Source organism: Mesoplodon bidens, assembly GCF_964165515.1.
Source record: "Mesoplodon bidens genome assembly, chromosome: 11".
NCBI classification, from domain to species: domain Eukaryota; kingdom Metazoa; phylum Chordata; class Mammalia; order Artiodactyla; family Ziphiidae; genus Mesoplodon; species Mesoplodon bidens.
In genome coordinates this window covers 34,987,589-35,006,085 of record NC_138167.1, presented here as the reverse complement: position 1 = coordinate 35,006,085, position 18,497 = coordinate 34,987,589, and the positions used below count along the sequence as shown (strand labels likewise).

Sequence of the window (18,497 nt, the reverse complement as noted above, 5' to 3'; positions counted from 1 at the left end):
GTAGCACCCAGAAATGAAGTATATAATCTACATGGAATTCCTCATGTTGCTGCTACAAGCTTCTAGAGCTGTCTCTATAGCAGTGTTTTATGAAGTGTGTTAGATCGGCATAGTCTGGGGTGCTTTTAAAGATATGGATTCCTTCTTCTACAGCAGGGGTCTGCAAACTTTCTTCTGTGAAGGAGCCAGATAGTAGATTTTTTAGGCTTTGCGGGCTAGACTGTCTCTGTCACAACTACTCATTTCTGCTGTTAGAGCCTGAAAGCAGCCATAGATAATACATGAATGAGCGTGGCTGTGTTGCAATAAAAATTCATTTATAAAAACCGGTGGTAGGCCAGATTTGGTCTGTGGGTTTGCCAACCTCTGCTGTAAATCTGTGGAATCGGAATCTCTGAGGATGGATTATAAAATTTGAAGACTTACACGTTCATCTAATAGGTATTTCTACCTGTTTTACAACCATGACCATTAAAATCTGGCTACTTGAACAAAACGATAAATAGGAACGTGGTTGCTTTTATGATAGAAACATTTGCCAAGGATTTTACTTTAATTATTGTACTTTTATGTTAAATTTTTTTTTAAAAAGTACTTGAAAGAAACAAGTAGGAGAAACTTAAAATTGAAGTTCATTGTAAGGATAATTGATCTCTAATAACCACAGATAGCCTGAAAAAGAAAAAAAGGCTTTGGATTCTTTTATAAATAGTTACAAGAAAAGGAAAATGTAGTTTTCCAAACTTTTGTATGTAGTACACGTATTTGTAGAAACCAGATTATAGGTAGAAGCTTCTAATTTCCCTATTGATTTGTGTTATAATAATTTAAGTTATGCATACTCCTTGCTAAAGATAGGCTTAGTAATACTCCGAAAATGTACATTTTAATTCAAACTTACTTGAACTCTTGAATTATTAGCTTTAGTTAATAGATGTATGAGTTAGCACAGTGAATTTTCCCCCTTGAAAAATAATACATCTGTAGAGGGCTTTCTTTGTGCCAAGGTCTATGGATAGGCATCAGCATGACATGATTCCTACCCCTGGCTAACAATTTCATTGGGAATGTAAGAGGAATGTATGTTTCTATCTAGACTGAAATACATTTAAAGGTTGCGGTTGATATAAAAATATTTGTTTATATTGCCTATTGGAATTTATTTCTAGAAAATATAAATGAGTGTTTATCTTCTTTCTTTACTGATTATAATAATATAATCTATAATTGTGTAATTTGTAAAACTAGTTTGATTAATCATATTTGTTTTCTTCTGTTTAACATAGTACTGATTCAAAATTAATAATATGCTAATCTTTCCAGGAGATCATGAATGTGGCAGTTCTAGTCAGAGAACACTTTCTGTCCAAGAGGCAGCTGCATATTTGAAAGTAAGCAGTGAAATTAGAATTTTAATAGCTCTATTCTTAAAATTTATGTAAATCATCACAACTTATATCTACAGTACCATGCATTTGATTACTTTAATTGTACTGTTACAAGCTTGGGCCTGCCGTTTGGTGTAATGTGAGCAGATAGAGAAAGCAAAATTACTCAACATTTTTTGTTTTAGTTTGTTTTAGAACATTCTCTGTGAGAGAATGCACATTAGTTTGGAAAGGGTGCAAACACCATTGGTGAGAGAGAAATTGAGATAAGTAAGTAGCATATAAGAAAGCAAGTAAGCGTCTAACTATTGTCATTTATTTCAATTCTTCTGCCCCGGGATAATTTTATTTCAGGGTTCTAAGAGAATTTGCAGATGTATTTTCTGTACCACTGTAAGTAATCTAGGAAATCCTAGATAAAAGGAAAGGTACTAGAAGGTTAAGATGGACAGGTGTCACTCTGATTTCCAAAAAGGGGATAGTGGATTTTGAAAACCATATTGGGGAGCTTGATGTTAATCCAGTTCCGTAAAGATAATTCCATAAAGATGTGAGTACTTGCAGATGGAAATGCTGATCCCTAGAAGTTGGCATCCATTCATTGTGAACAAGTCATGTCATACAAACTTCATTTCCCCCCTTTTTGTGGTAAAAAAACATGTAACATGAGATCTACCCTAAAGTGTACAGTATTATTAACTATATATGCATCATTGTGCAGCAGATCTCTCAAACTTTTTCATCTTGCATTACTGGATCTCTGTACCCATTGCACAGCAACTCCCCCTTTCCTCCTCCTCCCAGCCCCTGACCACCACCATGCCACTTTCTGCTTCTGTGAGTTTGACTACAGTAGATACCTCATAAAAATGGAATCATGCAGTATTTGTCCTTCTGTGACTGGTTAATATCTCTTAGCACAGTGCCCTCAAGTTTCATCCATGTTGTACTATATAACAGGATTTCCCTTTTTAAGGCCGAATAATATTCCACTGTATATACCCCACATTTTATTTATCCATTGATATGCTGGTGAATATTTAGGTGTTTCCACTTCTTGGCTATTGTGAATAATACTGCAGTGAACATAGGAGTGCAAACATCTCTTAGATCCTGTTTTCAATTCTTTTGATAGATACCCAGAAGTGAGATTGCTGGAACATATAATAGTTCTATTTTTAGTAATTTGATGAACTTCCATACTGGTCTCCATAATGGCCACACCATTTTACATTCCCACCAACGTTTACAAGGTTCCCTTTTCTCCATATGCTTGAAAACTCTTATTTTGTTTTCTTTTGGTTCTGGTTTGTATTTTAATAATGACCATGCTAACAGGTGTAAGGTGATATCTCACAGTGGCTTTGATTTGCATTTCTCTGATGATTAGTGATGTCAAGCATCTTTTCATATACTTATTGGACACTTGTATGTTTTCTTTGAAGAAATGTTCATTCAGGTCCCTTACCCATTTTTAAAATCAGGTTATCTGATTTTTTTTGTTATTGACTTGTAAGAGTTCCTTATTTACTTTTGGATGTTAACCCTTATTAGATATTTGGTTTGCAAATATTTTCTCCTATTCCACAGATCCCGTTTTTACTCTGTTGATTGTTTCCTTTGCTATGCAGAAGCTTTTTAGTTTGATGTAGTCTCACTTGTCTCTTTTTGCTTATGTTGCCTGTGCTTTTGGTGTCATATCCAGAAAATCATTGCCAGGTCATATTTAAAAAATCATTGCTAAGGGCTTCCCTGGTGGCGCAGTGGTTGAGAGTCCGCCTGCCGATGCAGGGGACACGGGTTTGTGCCCTGGTCCGGGAAGATCCCACATGCCGTGGAGCGGCTGGGCCCATGAGCAATGGCCGCTGAGCCTGTGCATCCGGAGCCTGTGCTCTGCAATGGGAGAGGCCAAACAGAGAGAGGCCCGCGTACTGCAAAAAAAAAAAAAAAAAATCATTGCTAAGACCAATATCATGAAGCTTTTCCCCTGTATTTTCTTCTAAGAGTTTTGTAGTTTCGTGTCCTGTTTAAGTCTTCAATCCATTTTGAGTTGATTTTTGTGTAGTGTAAGATAAGGCTTCAGTTTCATTCATTTGCATGTGGAAATCCAGTTTTCTCAACACCATTTGTTGAAGAAACTATCCTTTTCCCATTGTGTGTTCTTAGCACACTTGTTGAAGATCAGTTGACCATATATGTGAGACTTTCTCTGTTTTCTTACATTGTTCTATGTGTCTCTCTTTACATCAGTACCGTACTGTTTTGATTACTGTACTTTTGTGATATGTTTTGAAGTCAGGAAGTATGGGGCCTCTAGCTTTGTTCTTCTTGCTTAAAATTGTTTTGGCTATTCAGGATCCTTTCTGGTTCCATATGAATTTTAGAATTGATCTTTCTGTTTCTCAAGAAAGTGCTACTGAGATTTTGATGGGAATTGCATTGAATCTGTAGATTGCTTTGGGTAGTATGGACATTTTAACAATATTAAGTCTTCCAATCATGAACACAGGATGTCTTTTCATTTATTTGTGTCTTGAATTTCTTTAAGCAGTGCTTTGTAGTTTTCAGTGTATAAGTCTATCACATTCTTGGTAATGTTTATTCCTAAGTATTTTATTCTTTTTGATGCTATTGTAAATGACATTTTCTTAATTTTCTTTTCTGATTTTTAATTTTTGTGTATAGGAATGCAACCTCTTTTTTTATACCAATTTTTTTATCCTTCAGCTTTGCTGAATTGCTTAAATTGTAATGATTTTTTTTTGTGGAGTCTGTAGAATCTTCTATGTATAAGATCATGTTTCTGCAAACAGATAATTTTACTTCCTCCTTTCCAATTTGTATGCATTTTCTTTTCTCACCTAATTGCTCTAGCTAGGATTTCTAGTACTATATTGAATAGAAATGGTAACAATGGACATCTTTGCCTTATTCCTAGTCTCCAAGGAAAAACTTGCAGTTTTTCACAGTTAAGTATATACTAGACATTGGCTTTCCATATGTGGCCTTTATTATTTTGAGGTAATTTGCTTCTGTTCCTGATCTGTCAAGTGTTTTTAATAATTTAAGGTGTTGAATTTTGTCAAATGCTTTTCCTGTATTTATTGAAATGATCATGTGATTTTTAATTTTTTTTTTTTTTTTGCGGTACGCAGGCCTCTTACTGTTGTGGCCTCTCCTGTTGTGGAGCACAGGCTCCAGACGTGCAGGCTCAGCGGCCATGGCTCAAGGGCCCAGCCGCTCCGTGGCATGTGGGATCCTCCCGGACCCGGGCACGAACCCGTGTCCCCTGAATCGGCAGGCGGACTCTCAACCACTGCGCCACCAGGGAAGCCCAATTTTTTGTTCTTTTAATGTGGTGTATCACATTGATTGGCTTTTGTATGTTGGACCATCCTTGCATTCTTGGAATAAATCCCACTTGGTCATGGTGTCTGATCCTTTTAATGTGTTGTTAAAACTGTTGAACTCAGTTTGCTAATATTTTGTTGAGGATTTGCATCTGTATTCATCAGGGATATTGGTCTGTATTTCCTTTCTTGTAGTGTCTTCGTTCAGCTTTGGTGTCAGAGTAATGCTGGCCTCATAAAATGAGTGTGGAAGTGTTCCCTCCCCTTAAAATTTTTTGGAAGAATTTGAGAAGCATAAGTGTTAATTCTTTTTAAAATGTTTAGTAGCATCCTCCAGTGAAACCACTGAATCCTAGACTTTTCTTTGTTGGGAGGTTTTTGATTACTGATTCAGTTTCTGTATTAGTTATAGGTCTGTTCAAATTTTCTCTGTTTCTTCATTATTTAGTCTTGATAGGTTATATGTTTCTAGGAATTTATCCACTTTTTTTCTAGGTTATCCAGTTTGTTGTTGAGTAATTGTCCGTGGTAGTCTGTTATGATCCTTTGTATTTCTCTGACATCAATTTTAATACCTCCTCTTTCATTTCTGATTATGTTTGAGGCTTCTCTCTCTTTTTATTAACTAAGGGTTTGTCAATTTTGCTGATCTTTTCTAAAAACCACCTCTTTGTTTTGTTGATTTTTTAAAATTTTATTTCTGCTCTAATCCTTATCATTTCCTTCTCTTAACTTTGGGTTTAATTTATTCTTCTTTTTCTAGTTCTTTGAGGCATAAAGGTGGGTGGTTTATTTGAGAGTCTCTTCTTTTTTAATGTAGGCATTTACCACTATGAAATTCCCTGTTAGAACTGCCCTTGCTGTATCCCATAAGAAGCTGTTGGACTTCTTGAACCTGAATGTCCATTTCTTTCCCCAGATTTGGGAGTTTTGGGTCATTATTTCTTCAAATAAGCTTTCTGCTCCTTTCACTCCTCTCCTTCTGGGACTTCCATAATGCATGTAATGATCTAACTGATAATGTCCCCGTAAGTCCCTTAAGCCTTTCTTCATTCTTTTCCGTTCTCTTTTCTTTTTGTTCCTCTGGATAATTTCAAACGACTTATCTTTGAGTTCCTTGATTCTTTGTTCTGATTGATTTAAGACTGCTTTTGAACCCATCTTGTGAATTTTTCAATTCAGGTATTGTATTCTTCAGCTTCAAAATTCCTGTTTGGTTCTTTTTAGTGTTTTCTCTTTATTGATATTCTCATTTTATTTATGCATTCCTGAGCTTGTTGAACATCTTTATGACAGTTATTTTTAGATTTTTATCAGGTAATTCATATAGCTCAGTTTCTTTAGGGTCAGTTCCTGGAGATTTATTTTGTTCTTTTAGTTGGGCCATGTTTCCTTGTTTCCTTTGTGTGTCTTGTTACCTTGTGTTGGGATCTACCATTTGAAAACACAGCCACATCTGCCAGTCTTTACAGACTGCCTTCATGCAGGGGAAGACCTTTGCCACTGAGCTCAGATAGAGATTCTGGGGTCCCCTCAAACCTTTTTTGTGGATGCATCTTTTCTGGACTTGTGGGTATATATTCCCAGCTAGAGAGATTTTTGCAGGTTTCTTTTTATAGGAGCTTGTAATCTCTTGCTCCCTCTGGTGTCTGTTTGCTATACTGCGGGTTCTCTGGAACAGCAGGAAGCTGTCCAGCTCTTTCTTATTTTCAGCAACCCCCAGGCATCTAGACTGTGTCAGATCTCAGTGCTCTGAAACAGGTGATACAGAAACCAGTCCCTTGGGCAGCTCCCTGAGAAACTGAAACATTGGACACATGTTCCAACTCTTTCCCTCCTTGGGGAGAAACCAGGAGTTGGGGGTTTTCTGCCACTTATTCTGCACTGAGCTACAGGGAGGGGCAGTGGCAAGTGAGTGTGTATTAGTTCATTGCCTTTGTTCTTGGCAGCCCCCAACCTAGTGCCCTTACCTATTAGTGCTAAGATTCAAGCAAGACAGAAGCCAGTCCCTCTGGTGGCCCCTGAAAAGTCTGAACATTGGGCATATGTTCCAGTCTTCTCTTTCCCTCCTCAAGGATAAGCCAGGAGTTGGGAATTTTCTCCAGATCACATTATGGTATGCCAGGGGAAGGGGCTCTGGTGAGTGAGTGTTATGAATTTTCCTACTTTCATGCAGCTAGTTTTGCACATGCTTGGTGTGCAGGAGGCTCTTAACCGGTTTCTAGATTTCTTACAAAGGGAACTGGTCTGCGTATTGTTGGATTTGTGTCTCCATGGGGGAAGGAGGGTCTGGGGCTTCCTATTCTGTCATCTTGCTGACATCACCCCCTCTTTTTTTTTTTTTTTTAATTTAGAATGTAGTATAGTTAAGGCTTTCAGCGAGGTTTTAGTGACAATTTGCCATGATATGCTCGTCAAAAAAGAGAAATATGGACTCAGTTTTTAACTTAATTCATAACTTATATGTAGATACTTAAAAGATGTTGAGACAGTATAATATGATGGAGAGTTGATGTTGATTCCCATTCTAGCACTGGCACATAGAAAATGTGTGTCTTGGTAAAGTCCCTTCACATTTTTGTACCTGTATCTCAGTGTGAAAGTGGGACTGTTCTTATTAATGCCTGTCAGAGTTGTTGGGAGACTTATGAGAATATAAAGTACCTAGATCAGTGCCTGAAGATTATAAAACTTCCAATAAATTTTACTTCTTTTTTTGTGTGTTTCCTAACCAATTAAACCAGTGTCACTCTGAAGAGAGTTTTCTAATAACATGCTGCAGGATTTGTCTCTCAACCTTGTTCTTTTCTTCATTTTCAGTTTTGACCTAGATGAGAACATTGATGACAGGCAAATTCGTGGATAGTGTAATAGTTAATAAATTGGATACCTAAAGGATTAGGATCCCAAAATCCTCTAAATAAGGAGGGCTTACGATTATGGGACTTTGTCTTAAGGGATGGAAAAATTGCTAGATGGATTATTGGGGTGGGGGCAAAGAAGGGATTGGATTGAGTAGGCTAAAGGGAACATAGAATCAAATATTCCAGGAAAAGGGCATAGCATGTGGGAATCCAAAGGCAGCAAGCCATTCGTTATGATTTGAAAGTGTTTTTACTTTTAGCAGTGGGAAAAACTGATCCCAACCAGTGATTCCCTCCTGCTTTCTCTTCTTTTTTTTCCCAGTTGAATCTCTCAGAGAGGTAATGGCACAGATACCAGATATCTGTTATCATTGGTCATAAATTCCTGGAGCAGGATTAATTTACATTTCAGACAAACCTCAAGACTCTTAAAATCTACTGACTTGTATTTGAAGGAAGGACTAAAGGGTTGGATGGGATAGGGCTTGGGAACAGGATAGGGCTTGATCAGTAGTTAAGCTGGAGCTGAAGAAGAGTCGAGTTGGTGTGGAAGGATGATTAACTGCCTCTCTTTCCTGTCCCCAGCCATTTGACTGGATAAGGTAAAAAGAAGGACACAGAACCAGGGTTGGGACAAGTTGGAGTCTAAGCCAGGCAGCAGTAGGGTACAAGAGATTAGTTCAATTGAAGACTGGCAGCAAAGGAGTTAATGGATACACCCATGCATGAGTTAGTTGGGAACTGCCTGTATTGAATTTAAAAAAAAAAGAGTGATGTTAAAGAATTCTGGTCTTAAAAGATTTTAATATCTTTTCTCTGGGACTATTTTATGTTTCAGGTTGGGTTTTGCCCCCCCGCTTTTTTTTAATTCAGTAGAATTTCTAACGTATATTTTTACAAGAGATTTTGGATTCATTTCTTAATTAGTTAAGTGAAGTTACTTTATGTAGGTAATATCCTTCTTATACATTTAGGGGTGTGTGTGTGTATGTATGTGTGTGTGTGTGTGTGTGTGTGTTTGTGTGTTTGTTAGTGTTAACCTTTTCTTTTTGGAGTCCCATTTTTAGCTTTTCAAATGCTGTGAAATCTGGTATGGCTTGTTACCACCAAAGATGCAGTTTGGACTGCTACTAAAAGGAAAAAAAGCATTAAACAGGGTTTTTTCCAAAAAAATAAAGTTTTCAGGTTTAGATAAATGCTTTTAGGTGCTGTTTTTAATAATGCTTATTTTTTCAGTATAACATTAACCCATGCTTATGATTTAACTCATACAGAAAATAAAAGGAAAATTGCATTTCAAATTCACCACCTAAGGTTAGCCACTCATTTTGGTCCATGTTTCTCTAGTCTTATATTTTTTCCCCCAAATTAGTATCACTATAAATATTATAAATGTCATATTGTAAATATTTACATATTCTTTCCTTAAAGTTGTTAGTGTTTTCCCATGTCATTGTTCAGGTTTTTAAAAATTATTTCTTTTTTATCACTGGATAATATTTCTTTACATGATTGTATTGTACTGGTTTGTGGGTTTTTTTGGTATTATGAAAGCACCTTAATTTTTGCATTATAGTACTTGATTTTGTGATCATTTCCTTAGGAAATAGTCCTGCAAATGAAATTACTTGTTCAAAGAACTTTTGTTAATGCTTTTGATACATGTTGCCAAATTACTTTCTAATTTTTAATGATAATTTTAGCACAATCTATCCAAAATTGATATTTTATTTTACCCAAGTTCTAGAATAAGTATGGAAGAACCCCACTACGAAGCTAGTATCAAATAATGATGACCATATATATATTGTAGGCTTTCTGCTTGTGGAGAGGGATCTATTGTACCTTTTATGTATTTGTACTGTGGTTTCAACTGCAACACAATTAAGTTTTTGCATTCAGGAGTAAATGAGCCAGAGAATATGTAGCACTCCTACAGTATAAGCTAATTTTTTTCCCAACTTCTAGTGCATTTTAAGCACAGTATTACTAAATGTTTGATGGAGTAAAATGAGTGAATAAGCCTCAGTAAAAATGTTTAAAATTTTTCTTCAATTTGATTCTTTACATTCTGTTTTTATTTTATTGCTCCCACTTTCTCCTTCAAAGGAAATTTAAATAAATGTGACAATTAATTTAAATAACTTAAACACGTTTTCTTACTTCTCCAGTGTTTTTCTTGAACTTTTTATTCATCATTTTTGAGATTGAAAGCTTGTTTTGATTTGTAAAAAGTTAAGAGGTCCCTCTGGTGGAACATTTAGGAAACACATGGCACTATATTTTCATGAAAAGACAGATTGCTTTTTAAGTTAGATGGTGGGAGCTTTGTATGATAACTTAACAGTAGAATGATGTAATGGATGGTGGTTCATTTCCTAGGTCACTTTCAAGACCTGTTTAATTTTTAACCCAATATGATTAAGGTTTGTGAAGAATATAATAGGAAAGAAGATAGCTGCAAATGTGCCAAATTATGTGCTGGAGAGATTTTTTATGAACTAGCTTGGAATGCTAATCACTGTTAATAAAATTGTGTCTTTGTGGAAAAATAGGTATTCTAAGAAATGAAGTGAGGGATGCATTTCATAATAATTATAATATTTCAAGTATAATTTATCTTAGTACTTTCTGTATGTTACCTTTGATTTCACAATGATCCGGAAAGGTAGGTGGTATCAGACCCACTTTATTAAGAAACTAAAGCTCAGAGAGGTTTAATAACTGGGTCATCCAGCAAGTAAGTGATGGAACTGTGAATAGAATCAAAGTATTTGCTGTTTTCACTGTATTGTTCTACCTCTTAGATGGAGGGCCTGGGTTTATAGCCCCTACCCTCATCTACTGAGTGGTCAAGGGACTGACCCTGAATAGGGTTTAGAATCTGAAGAATTGATCAAAGTATATGCATCTGCATAAATGACTTATTTTCTCTTATTTCCGCTTAAGGTTATACACATAGCTATTCAGTAGTGGAGTCATGATCTGATTCCAGGCCTCTTTGATTCTAAGGACCATGTTCTTTCCATTATTCTTGGAGGTGAAATATCAAGTTTCCGCTGAAGCATCAAGAATTAAATCATACTCACTATTGATTTCTGTGTGTCGTATTTTACGTAAAGGTAGCATCTAATGTATGGCATGTATCATCTCACAATTAAGCAGAATATTCACTAACTAGAAAGCCACATAGCTTATTATTACCATGTAAATTATCCATTTGTGAACTATATCCAATAGATTTTTAATCTTAACTTGACTTCTCCCTGTACCAGTATCATTTTCCCTCCTTACAAATGTTTTGTTACTTTATTTAATGAACGGAATCTTTTACATGAAACAGTATTATTTTTGTACTTTGTAATCCAAGTTCGAAGCATCTGGTACAGGTTTTTAAATACACATTTTTGGCTAGTTATTTTGAAAATAAGTAAATTTGTAATTGGGAATCATGGGTGTTTGTGTATGTGTACACATATAGTGTATTAAAATAGATTTGTTAAAGATTTGGGAAAACATGCTTTGAATTTAGAAAGATTTCTATGAAGCAATCAGCAGTGTGTTAGCAGAACTATTGCCTATAAGTAACTAGTAATAAGCAATTATGTTAATAGTAGACCTGCTTTTAAAATTAAAAACTTAGTTTCCTCCTGAGTTTTGTCATCAGTTATTAGAAAATGGGTGTTTTATGATACAGGGATGTCTTACCTCAAGGGCTGGCAAACTGCAGCCTGTGAGCCGTTTTTGGGTATGGCCTGCTAGCTGTGTTTATACAACAATTTTAAAGGTCGCTTAAAAAAAATAGTGACAGGGACCAGAAGTGTATACTGCTGCAAAGCTTAAAATATTTATTCTCTGGCCCTTTACAAAAAAAGTTGGCCTACCCCTGCCTTACAGCTTTCCAGGTAGCTCCAAAAAGTGAACAATAAAACACTTCAGACTCTTATAATCAGGTAGATGCTGTGTATGCTACAGTGTTAGCATGAGCTACTTAATTAGCATAAGCCAGAAAAAAATTCAACTTCTATGTCTATAAAAATTCCATTTTATGATACTGTAGAACTCTAAGTACTATGTAGAATACTTGTGGAAGTAATAGCTTATTTAAGAACTCAACACCCTTTTAATCTTTAATGAAGTTTTAAATAAATTATCATTTGTTTTTTGAAAATCTGTATTCATAAAGGAACATTCCATGGTTCTATTGTATTCCAGGTAGTCATTGGATATCCAGGGGTATTAACATAGGAAAGGAAAACAAAAAATGGGAAAAATAACAACGGATGCCCTTTTCTATCCTTAGTGTTTTATAAACTAGAAGTGTTAAGCTCTTTGTCCCTCCACATACTTAACTTATTAGAGTAGGTGTCCTTGTTAATTTGAACCATTATGTACATTTTTAACGATAATTAATGAGGTTAGTAATTTTGTTTATAATGTTTTTAGCTTCCTAAAATTTTTATATTTAAACTATATAACTAGTAAACTTGGAAATTTCTTTGTTTTTACATTGTTTGACATATGTTTATAGTCTAGCCTTCTAAGTTCTGTGTAATAATGCAAACATGTCGTAATATTCTGCATACTGTATTAATACAAACTGAAGAGCATATATGTAAATACAGGTTAAATACAATGTATGTATTTCATTGATTTTTTAAAAATATCCACGTCTTTCAAGGGTGCTATCATGTCTTTGTCTTTGAAGGATGAAGTCTTTGAAAGAAACTGAATGAGTACAAAATCATTTTTAAAAACCAATACATTACAAAGAGGAATCAACGCAAGGTCTTCAGCTCCCATATTAATAACCCATATTAATATTGCTTTATGGATTTTCAAAATCCTGTATAACTTGTGCTTTATCTAATCCTGATCCATGCCGTGTAACCAGAAGTATGTTCTATTGGTGTTCCTTTATCAAAGCTTGAATCTGCTCTAATTTTAGAGTATGTGAATGTGCATTGTTTGATTTTTAGTTATATACAAAGTGATTTCTAATTTTATAACAATTAAAACAGTAATTGCCTGAAATTGTTTTGTATAATCGCATAACATCTTAGGGAAATATTAAACAAAATTCATTTTTTCTTCGTTATTTTCTAGTTCTTACTCAAATGAGTATATATCTTTTATAGTTATAAATAAGTTGAATGTTGTATTTTACTTTTTAAAGCATATAGCTATTTAGCTCTCATCATGATCATTTCTAAATTCATAATATTCCACTGAAATGATCTCACATATAAACCATTTCTCAATAATTAAATACTAACATTGGCTACAATTTTTTGATATTTATAAATATTTGCCAAAATTATCACACTTAAAAAAATAACAGATAGCCTATAGTTATATTCAGCATCTGAAAATCCTAGTAGTAGTTACAGATAAGTAATGATGCCTAGCAAGATTAGTTCTGCTTCATAAAATTCTTTACTATACTTTCAAATTTGATATATTAAAATAACTGCCAGTTTCATATTAGGAAGGAAACTGATCAAATGAGAACCTTGTAATTTCCAAAGCTGTTGAAGAATATGTTGTTAAAATTCAATAGTTATTACTTATAAACATTTTTAAGGGATTTTAAAAAGTGATTTCTTATTTCTACTTTTAGAAATTCATTTTTTGCACTTCCAAAAGTACATGAAGACATACTTTTTGAGTAGAATGCAAGCTCCATGAGCACAGGGAATTTCGGCTTTTTGTTTAGCGCTACATCTCTAGGTCCTGGAATAGTACCTGGCACATAGTGAGCCCTCAGTAAATATTTTGAATGAAGGAATTTTCAAGGATGTTTATTTACAGTATTATTTGGTATACTAAAATTGGAAACACTTCATGTTCATTAATAAGGGGATGATTAGTGTAAAATAACCACACAATGGAATATTATCTTGCTGGAAAAAATTGAGGTTGTTCCATGTGTACTGACATTGACATTCATGCCATCTCATTTTGTGAAAAAAGCAAGTAGAAAAACAGTATGTGTAATATAATACCACTTTTGTTTTTAATATTTTGATTTAAAAATACATAATCCACTTATGCTCAGCAATTCTTAAACTTTTTGCACTCCTAAAATTACTGATGATTCTAAATGACATCTGTTTGTGGGCTAAGATATGTATTTATTTATATTTAGATATATATTTGCCATGTTAAAGTTGAGACAACATTTAAAAATTTACTTATTCATTTAAAATAAGAATAATGAATTTATTACGTTAACATAAATACTGTATTTTTATGAAAAATAACTATTTTCCAAAATAAAAACATTTAGTGAGAAGTGGCATTGTTTTATATTTTTGCAAATCTCTTTAATGTCTATCTTAATTAAAAATAACCGACTTCTCATATCTGCTTCTTCATTTAATCCATCGTGATGCTGTTTTGGTTGAAGTACCTCAAGAAAATCTAGCCTCACTCAGATACGTAGTCAAAACAAGGAAAAGTATTTTAATTCTCTATTCCGATAATTGTAGATATTCTTCAATACCAATACTCTACAAGTAGTAGTTTCTTAAAGATTAGCGGCAATGTAGAATTTAAAACTATATCAGCGAACTTTTCGTACTCATACTTTTCATACTAAAGCCCTTTGGTTTGTTTTGCAGTTAGAATGGATCTTTTACCCATGCAAGATTTTATAGCTCATGATTGTTCATTTGGAAAATATTGGTTCACTGGTTATGCAGATCTTCCAAATGTTGACACATTTTATTATGCCATGCTCAAAAGTCACATTTGTTAATATCACGGCATAGTCTCATTGCAAAGGTTTTCAAGTATTGTGAAGTTGTTAGGCTCATAGTAATGGATGAGCATTTTTCGAAATTCTACTTTTCACTTGAAAGTTTGAATTTTATCATTGATAACACAATCAGTTGTTTTTCTGGAGTTGATGGGCTTAATTTCATTCACTTGTTGAAAAAATGGCTGTTAAACATCCAAGTCTGAATAATTGTCATTTGTTCATCTACAGATAGTGTTCCATTAAAAAGGGGGGGGACTAATTTACTCTTAATCACAATGATACTTGAAAAGAAAATTATTTTTTTTAAATCTGTAAATAAAAAAATGAAAAGAAAACATGGCACAATGTTCAGTGGTTATCTTAGGGTGGTGGGGAAATGGTGACTTTTTTCTTTTTTCTCCTTTCATTTTTCTGTAATGAGTAATATATTTTTATTATGTTATATAGTTTAAAGTGTTATATAAAGTATGTTATTTATAGGACAGCTTACACATAACAAGTGGATGTGAATTATAAAGAATAGTTAGTTATTTTCTCTATTTTTCTTATTAGGATTTAGGTCCTGAATATGAAGATATATTTAACATCTCATTGCAGTGGATTTTTGAAAATGGAAAAGATGTTGGAATAAGGTAAAGGATTTGGTTTCCACTTTGTCCATTTTGTAGTCTAAGAAGTGATTTTGACTCTAAACTCTCCCTTAATTATTTTTAAATAGGTGTGTTGGTTATGGCCCTGAGGAAGAATTGACAGATATAGTTGATGTACAGTTTCTACAATCCACAAGACCACAGATGTCCTTCTGGTGTCGTTTTCGACGTGCTTTTATTACTGTCACCCACAGGTTATTGTTATTATGCTTAGGTAAGTTGTGAGGATGAGAAATTAGATACATTGTAGTCTAGAATTTTTGTGTCTGTATTTCACCAAATGCCAGGATTGAGAATATACTTCTGTGATAGTTGTCATTATAAATCACATCCAGAAGTCTTCAGTAAGGTATAATAATATTGAGGGTTTCTATTATGTCCGTATCAATCTAAGGGCTTAGAAAACAGTGCTGTGAGGAGAGGTGGGAATCAAACTTTGTCATGTGAATGTCACAGAAAAAGCAAATTTAGTGCATAGATAGAAATCTACTTTAGGAAATAGAACAGGAAGATACAAAAATTAAGCTTATTTTTAAAATAATATATTAGAAATTAACTTCATTAAAATTATTTTTAATTAAAAAATACCATTAAATGAATTAAAATTTTCATTCAGATTCCTAGATTTTATGTGACTATTTTGATTCATAATAGGAATTTAGGAGATACTCATTTTTTTTTCTTTTTTCTGCCCAAGTCCTGTAAAAATAATTCAGGTTACTTAAAGTTAGAGGTAGTTTGTTTACAGTCTCATAAGACTCACTTTTCTCGTAGCTTAATGCTGAAAGAAAAAAGTTTGTGAAACATAGTTATGTTACTTTGTTTTTTAAAAAAATAATAGAATTTAAATGTTCAGTTGTCAGCGTAATGAAGAAACGGTTTTTCTGGAGATATTAAGTGACACTCTGGGAAATGTTTAATATTAAATTTTTCTATGTAATTTGATCATGTAGCTAATTCAGACCACTGTCTTGAAGGCTTATTCCATTATCCCATTATGGCAGTTAAAATAGTCACTGTAGAAACTGTCAAAATGGCTTTTTTTTTGCTTTATTTTGTTAATACCACATTTAACAACTGATAAAATAACTTCAAGTTGCAGTGAATATTATTGAATGCCATTGACCACAGTTTTAAAAACACAATATATAAATATTGCAGGTGTAGTGATGGTTTGCGTTGTTCTGCGTTACATGAAATATCGCTGGACAAAGGAGGAAGAAGAAACAAGGCAGATGTATGATATGGTGGTAAAGATTATAGGTATAGTATTTGTAAAAATCTAAACTACTTCTAGAATAGTCATTATGTGATAAACTACGTGATGTCCAGTGATTGCTTCATTTGTAAATTTGTTTGATTTACTTTCAGATGTTTTACGAAGTCATAATGAAGCTTGCCAGGAAAATAAAGATTTACAGCCTTACATGCCTATTCCCCATGTGCGAAATTCCTTAATACAGCCTCATGACAGGTGTGTTCAACACATTATGAGTTGAAGTAAATGTTGGTATCTTCTGCAGTCATGAAAATTACACTGAGAATTGTGACCCTTCTCAACTAGACCTGTTTTATTGTACAGGCTTTATTTTTTTTTTTATTTTTTTATTTTTTTTGCTGTACGCGGGCCTCTCACTGCTGTGGCCTCTCCCGTTGCGGAGCACAGGCTCCGGACACACAGGCTCCGCGGCCATGGCTCACGGGCCCAGCCGCTCCGCGGCATGTGGGATCTTCCGGGATAGGGGCACGAACCCGTGTCCCCTGCATCGGCAGGCGGACTCTCAACCACTGCGCCACCAGGGAAGCCCCAGGCTTTATTTTTGTACTTTAAACTCTTTTCTAAATTTTCATCTATTATCTTCCTGATTTTGAGTGGCATAATAGACAACTGGATTTCAAAATACACACTTTTGATTCTTTGTTGTCAGTCTCTACCTTATTTCCTTCAATTCTGTCTTGATAAGGAAACAGAGACAGAGAATAGCCAGAGATGTTTTATTAATAATGTTTTAGAATACTTCCTTTTGTTGTTAATGAAGCTTTTTAAATAAAAGAATTAAGAATAACTTCTTGAAAATAAAAGATGATTTCACATTCTAAAACAACATTCTTACCCTAGCAACACATCAGAATCACCAGTGGAGCTTTTGTGCGGGAGGCGGCGGGGGGCAGGGGGGGTGCGGAATACCAGTGCATTGTTCCAAATATAGTCAATCTGAGGTGAGGTTCAGTCATCTAAATCTTTTTGGAAAAAACTTCTCCATAAGCAGTGATAAGAACAGCCCACGTTAAGAGTAACCACTACCTTCAATGACTAATATTTGAAAAAGATGACAAGCCAAGATGATAGTAAAGTTGTCATTTTCCTTCAAATGATAGGAGAAAAATGAAGAAAGTCTGGGATAGAGCTGTTGACTTCCTTGCTGCTAATGAGTCTAGAGTTCGCACAGAAACACGAAGAATAGGTGGTGCAGATTTTCTAGTTTGGCGGTGGATCCAGCCTTCTGCATCCTGTGACAAAATATTAGTAATACCTTCTAAAGTGTGGCAAGGTCAAGGTATGTATTTTTTAACAACAAAAAATATATAAATGTAATTTTTTCAAATGCAAAAGTCTTACGTATTTAAAGTAAAATAGTATAACTGAAAGATGTATGAAGGCAGAGCTCCCTTCCAGTTCCATCCCATAGAAGGAATCAGTGTTAGCTTCTTACATGTCCTCCCACTTTTCTCCTTGCTAATATAAACAACATGGTTTGTCTTCACTGTGATAGAATTCTAGATACATTACTTTGATTTTTTTTGCATTCTTTTTCCCTGATTTTTTGTGCCAATAAGACACATGTAATTTGTTTTGTATTTAAAACGTGTAAGTGGAATTATAACTTTTAACTGCTCTTTTTTCAATTTTTGCTTGCCTTTCTCTTTTTCATTAAGAGTCTTCCACCTGCATATCCCATGCCAAGTAGCTTTTGTGGGTATCGTTCCATATTTTTCTTAATGTTTGCATAGTTGCAAAAACAGGTATTTGTAAGTTTATAAGAGGGTTTGGTGTTTGGTTGCCTTACGCACCCAAAGTGATAACTGTTACCTCATTTGAATTTTTTGTATCTTAATGGTTATTTGCAAAAAGAAATCTCATGGCTAGTTTAATTTGTATTTCAGAACTAGTAATGAGTTGAGTTTCTTTTAATCTTGTTGGATAAAAAGCATATTTATCAATGCTTGCTAAACATAGACTATATGGGAAAGGTAGGTTAATTGTTTTGAAATTGAAATAAAATAAAATCCAATCTCTTCCTGATTTTCTGTAATTGATTTTCACTTTCAAAGAGCTTGAGTAATAGTTTATATAATCGTGGCATAAAAATAAAGTTTTTATGTTGCCAAAATGACACTAAACCATAAACTGTTTGCTTTAGGGTACATGCAGAAGGGTCCTATGAAACCATAGGCTGTCAGTCAGATCTGATTACCCTAGT

The 18,497-nt window shown here is 34.2% G+C and overlaps 1 protein-coding gene across 1 annotated transcript in view; it reads left to right on the top strand.

The window, feature by feature from the left end:
• The window catches only part of LEMD3 (LEM domain containing 3), a 68,032-nt gene that overhangs the window by 39,569 nt on the left and 9,966 nt on the right, over positions 1-18,497 (top strand). Inside the window, exons 4-9 of the mRNA XM_081249226.1 lie at positions 1,324-1,391; positions 14,918-14,997; positions 15,084-15,229; positions 16,177-16,278; positions 16,387-16,489; positions 17,395-17,573. Coding sequence (XP_081105352.1) covers positions 1,324-1,391; positions 14,918-14,997; positions 15,084-15,229; positions 16,177-16,278; positions 16,387-16,489; positions 17,395-17,573 — 678 coding nt within the window. The remainder of the gene's footprint in view (positions 1-1,323; positions 1,392-14,917; positions 14,998-15,083; positions 15,230-16,176; positions 16,279-16,386; positions 16,490-17,394; positions 17,574-18,497) is intronic.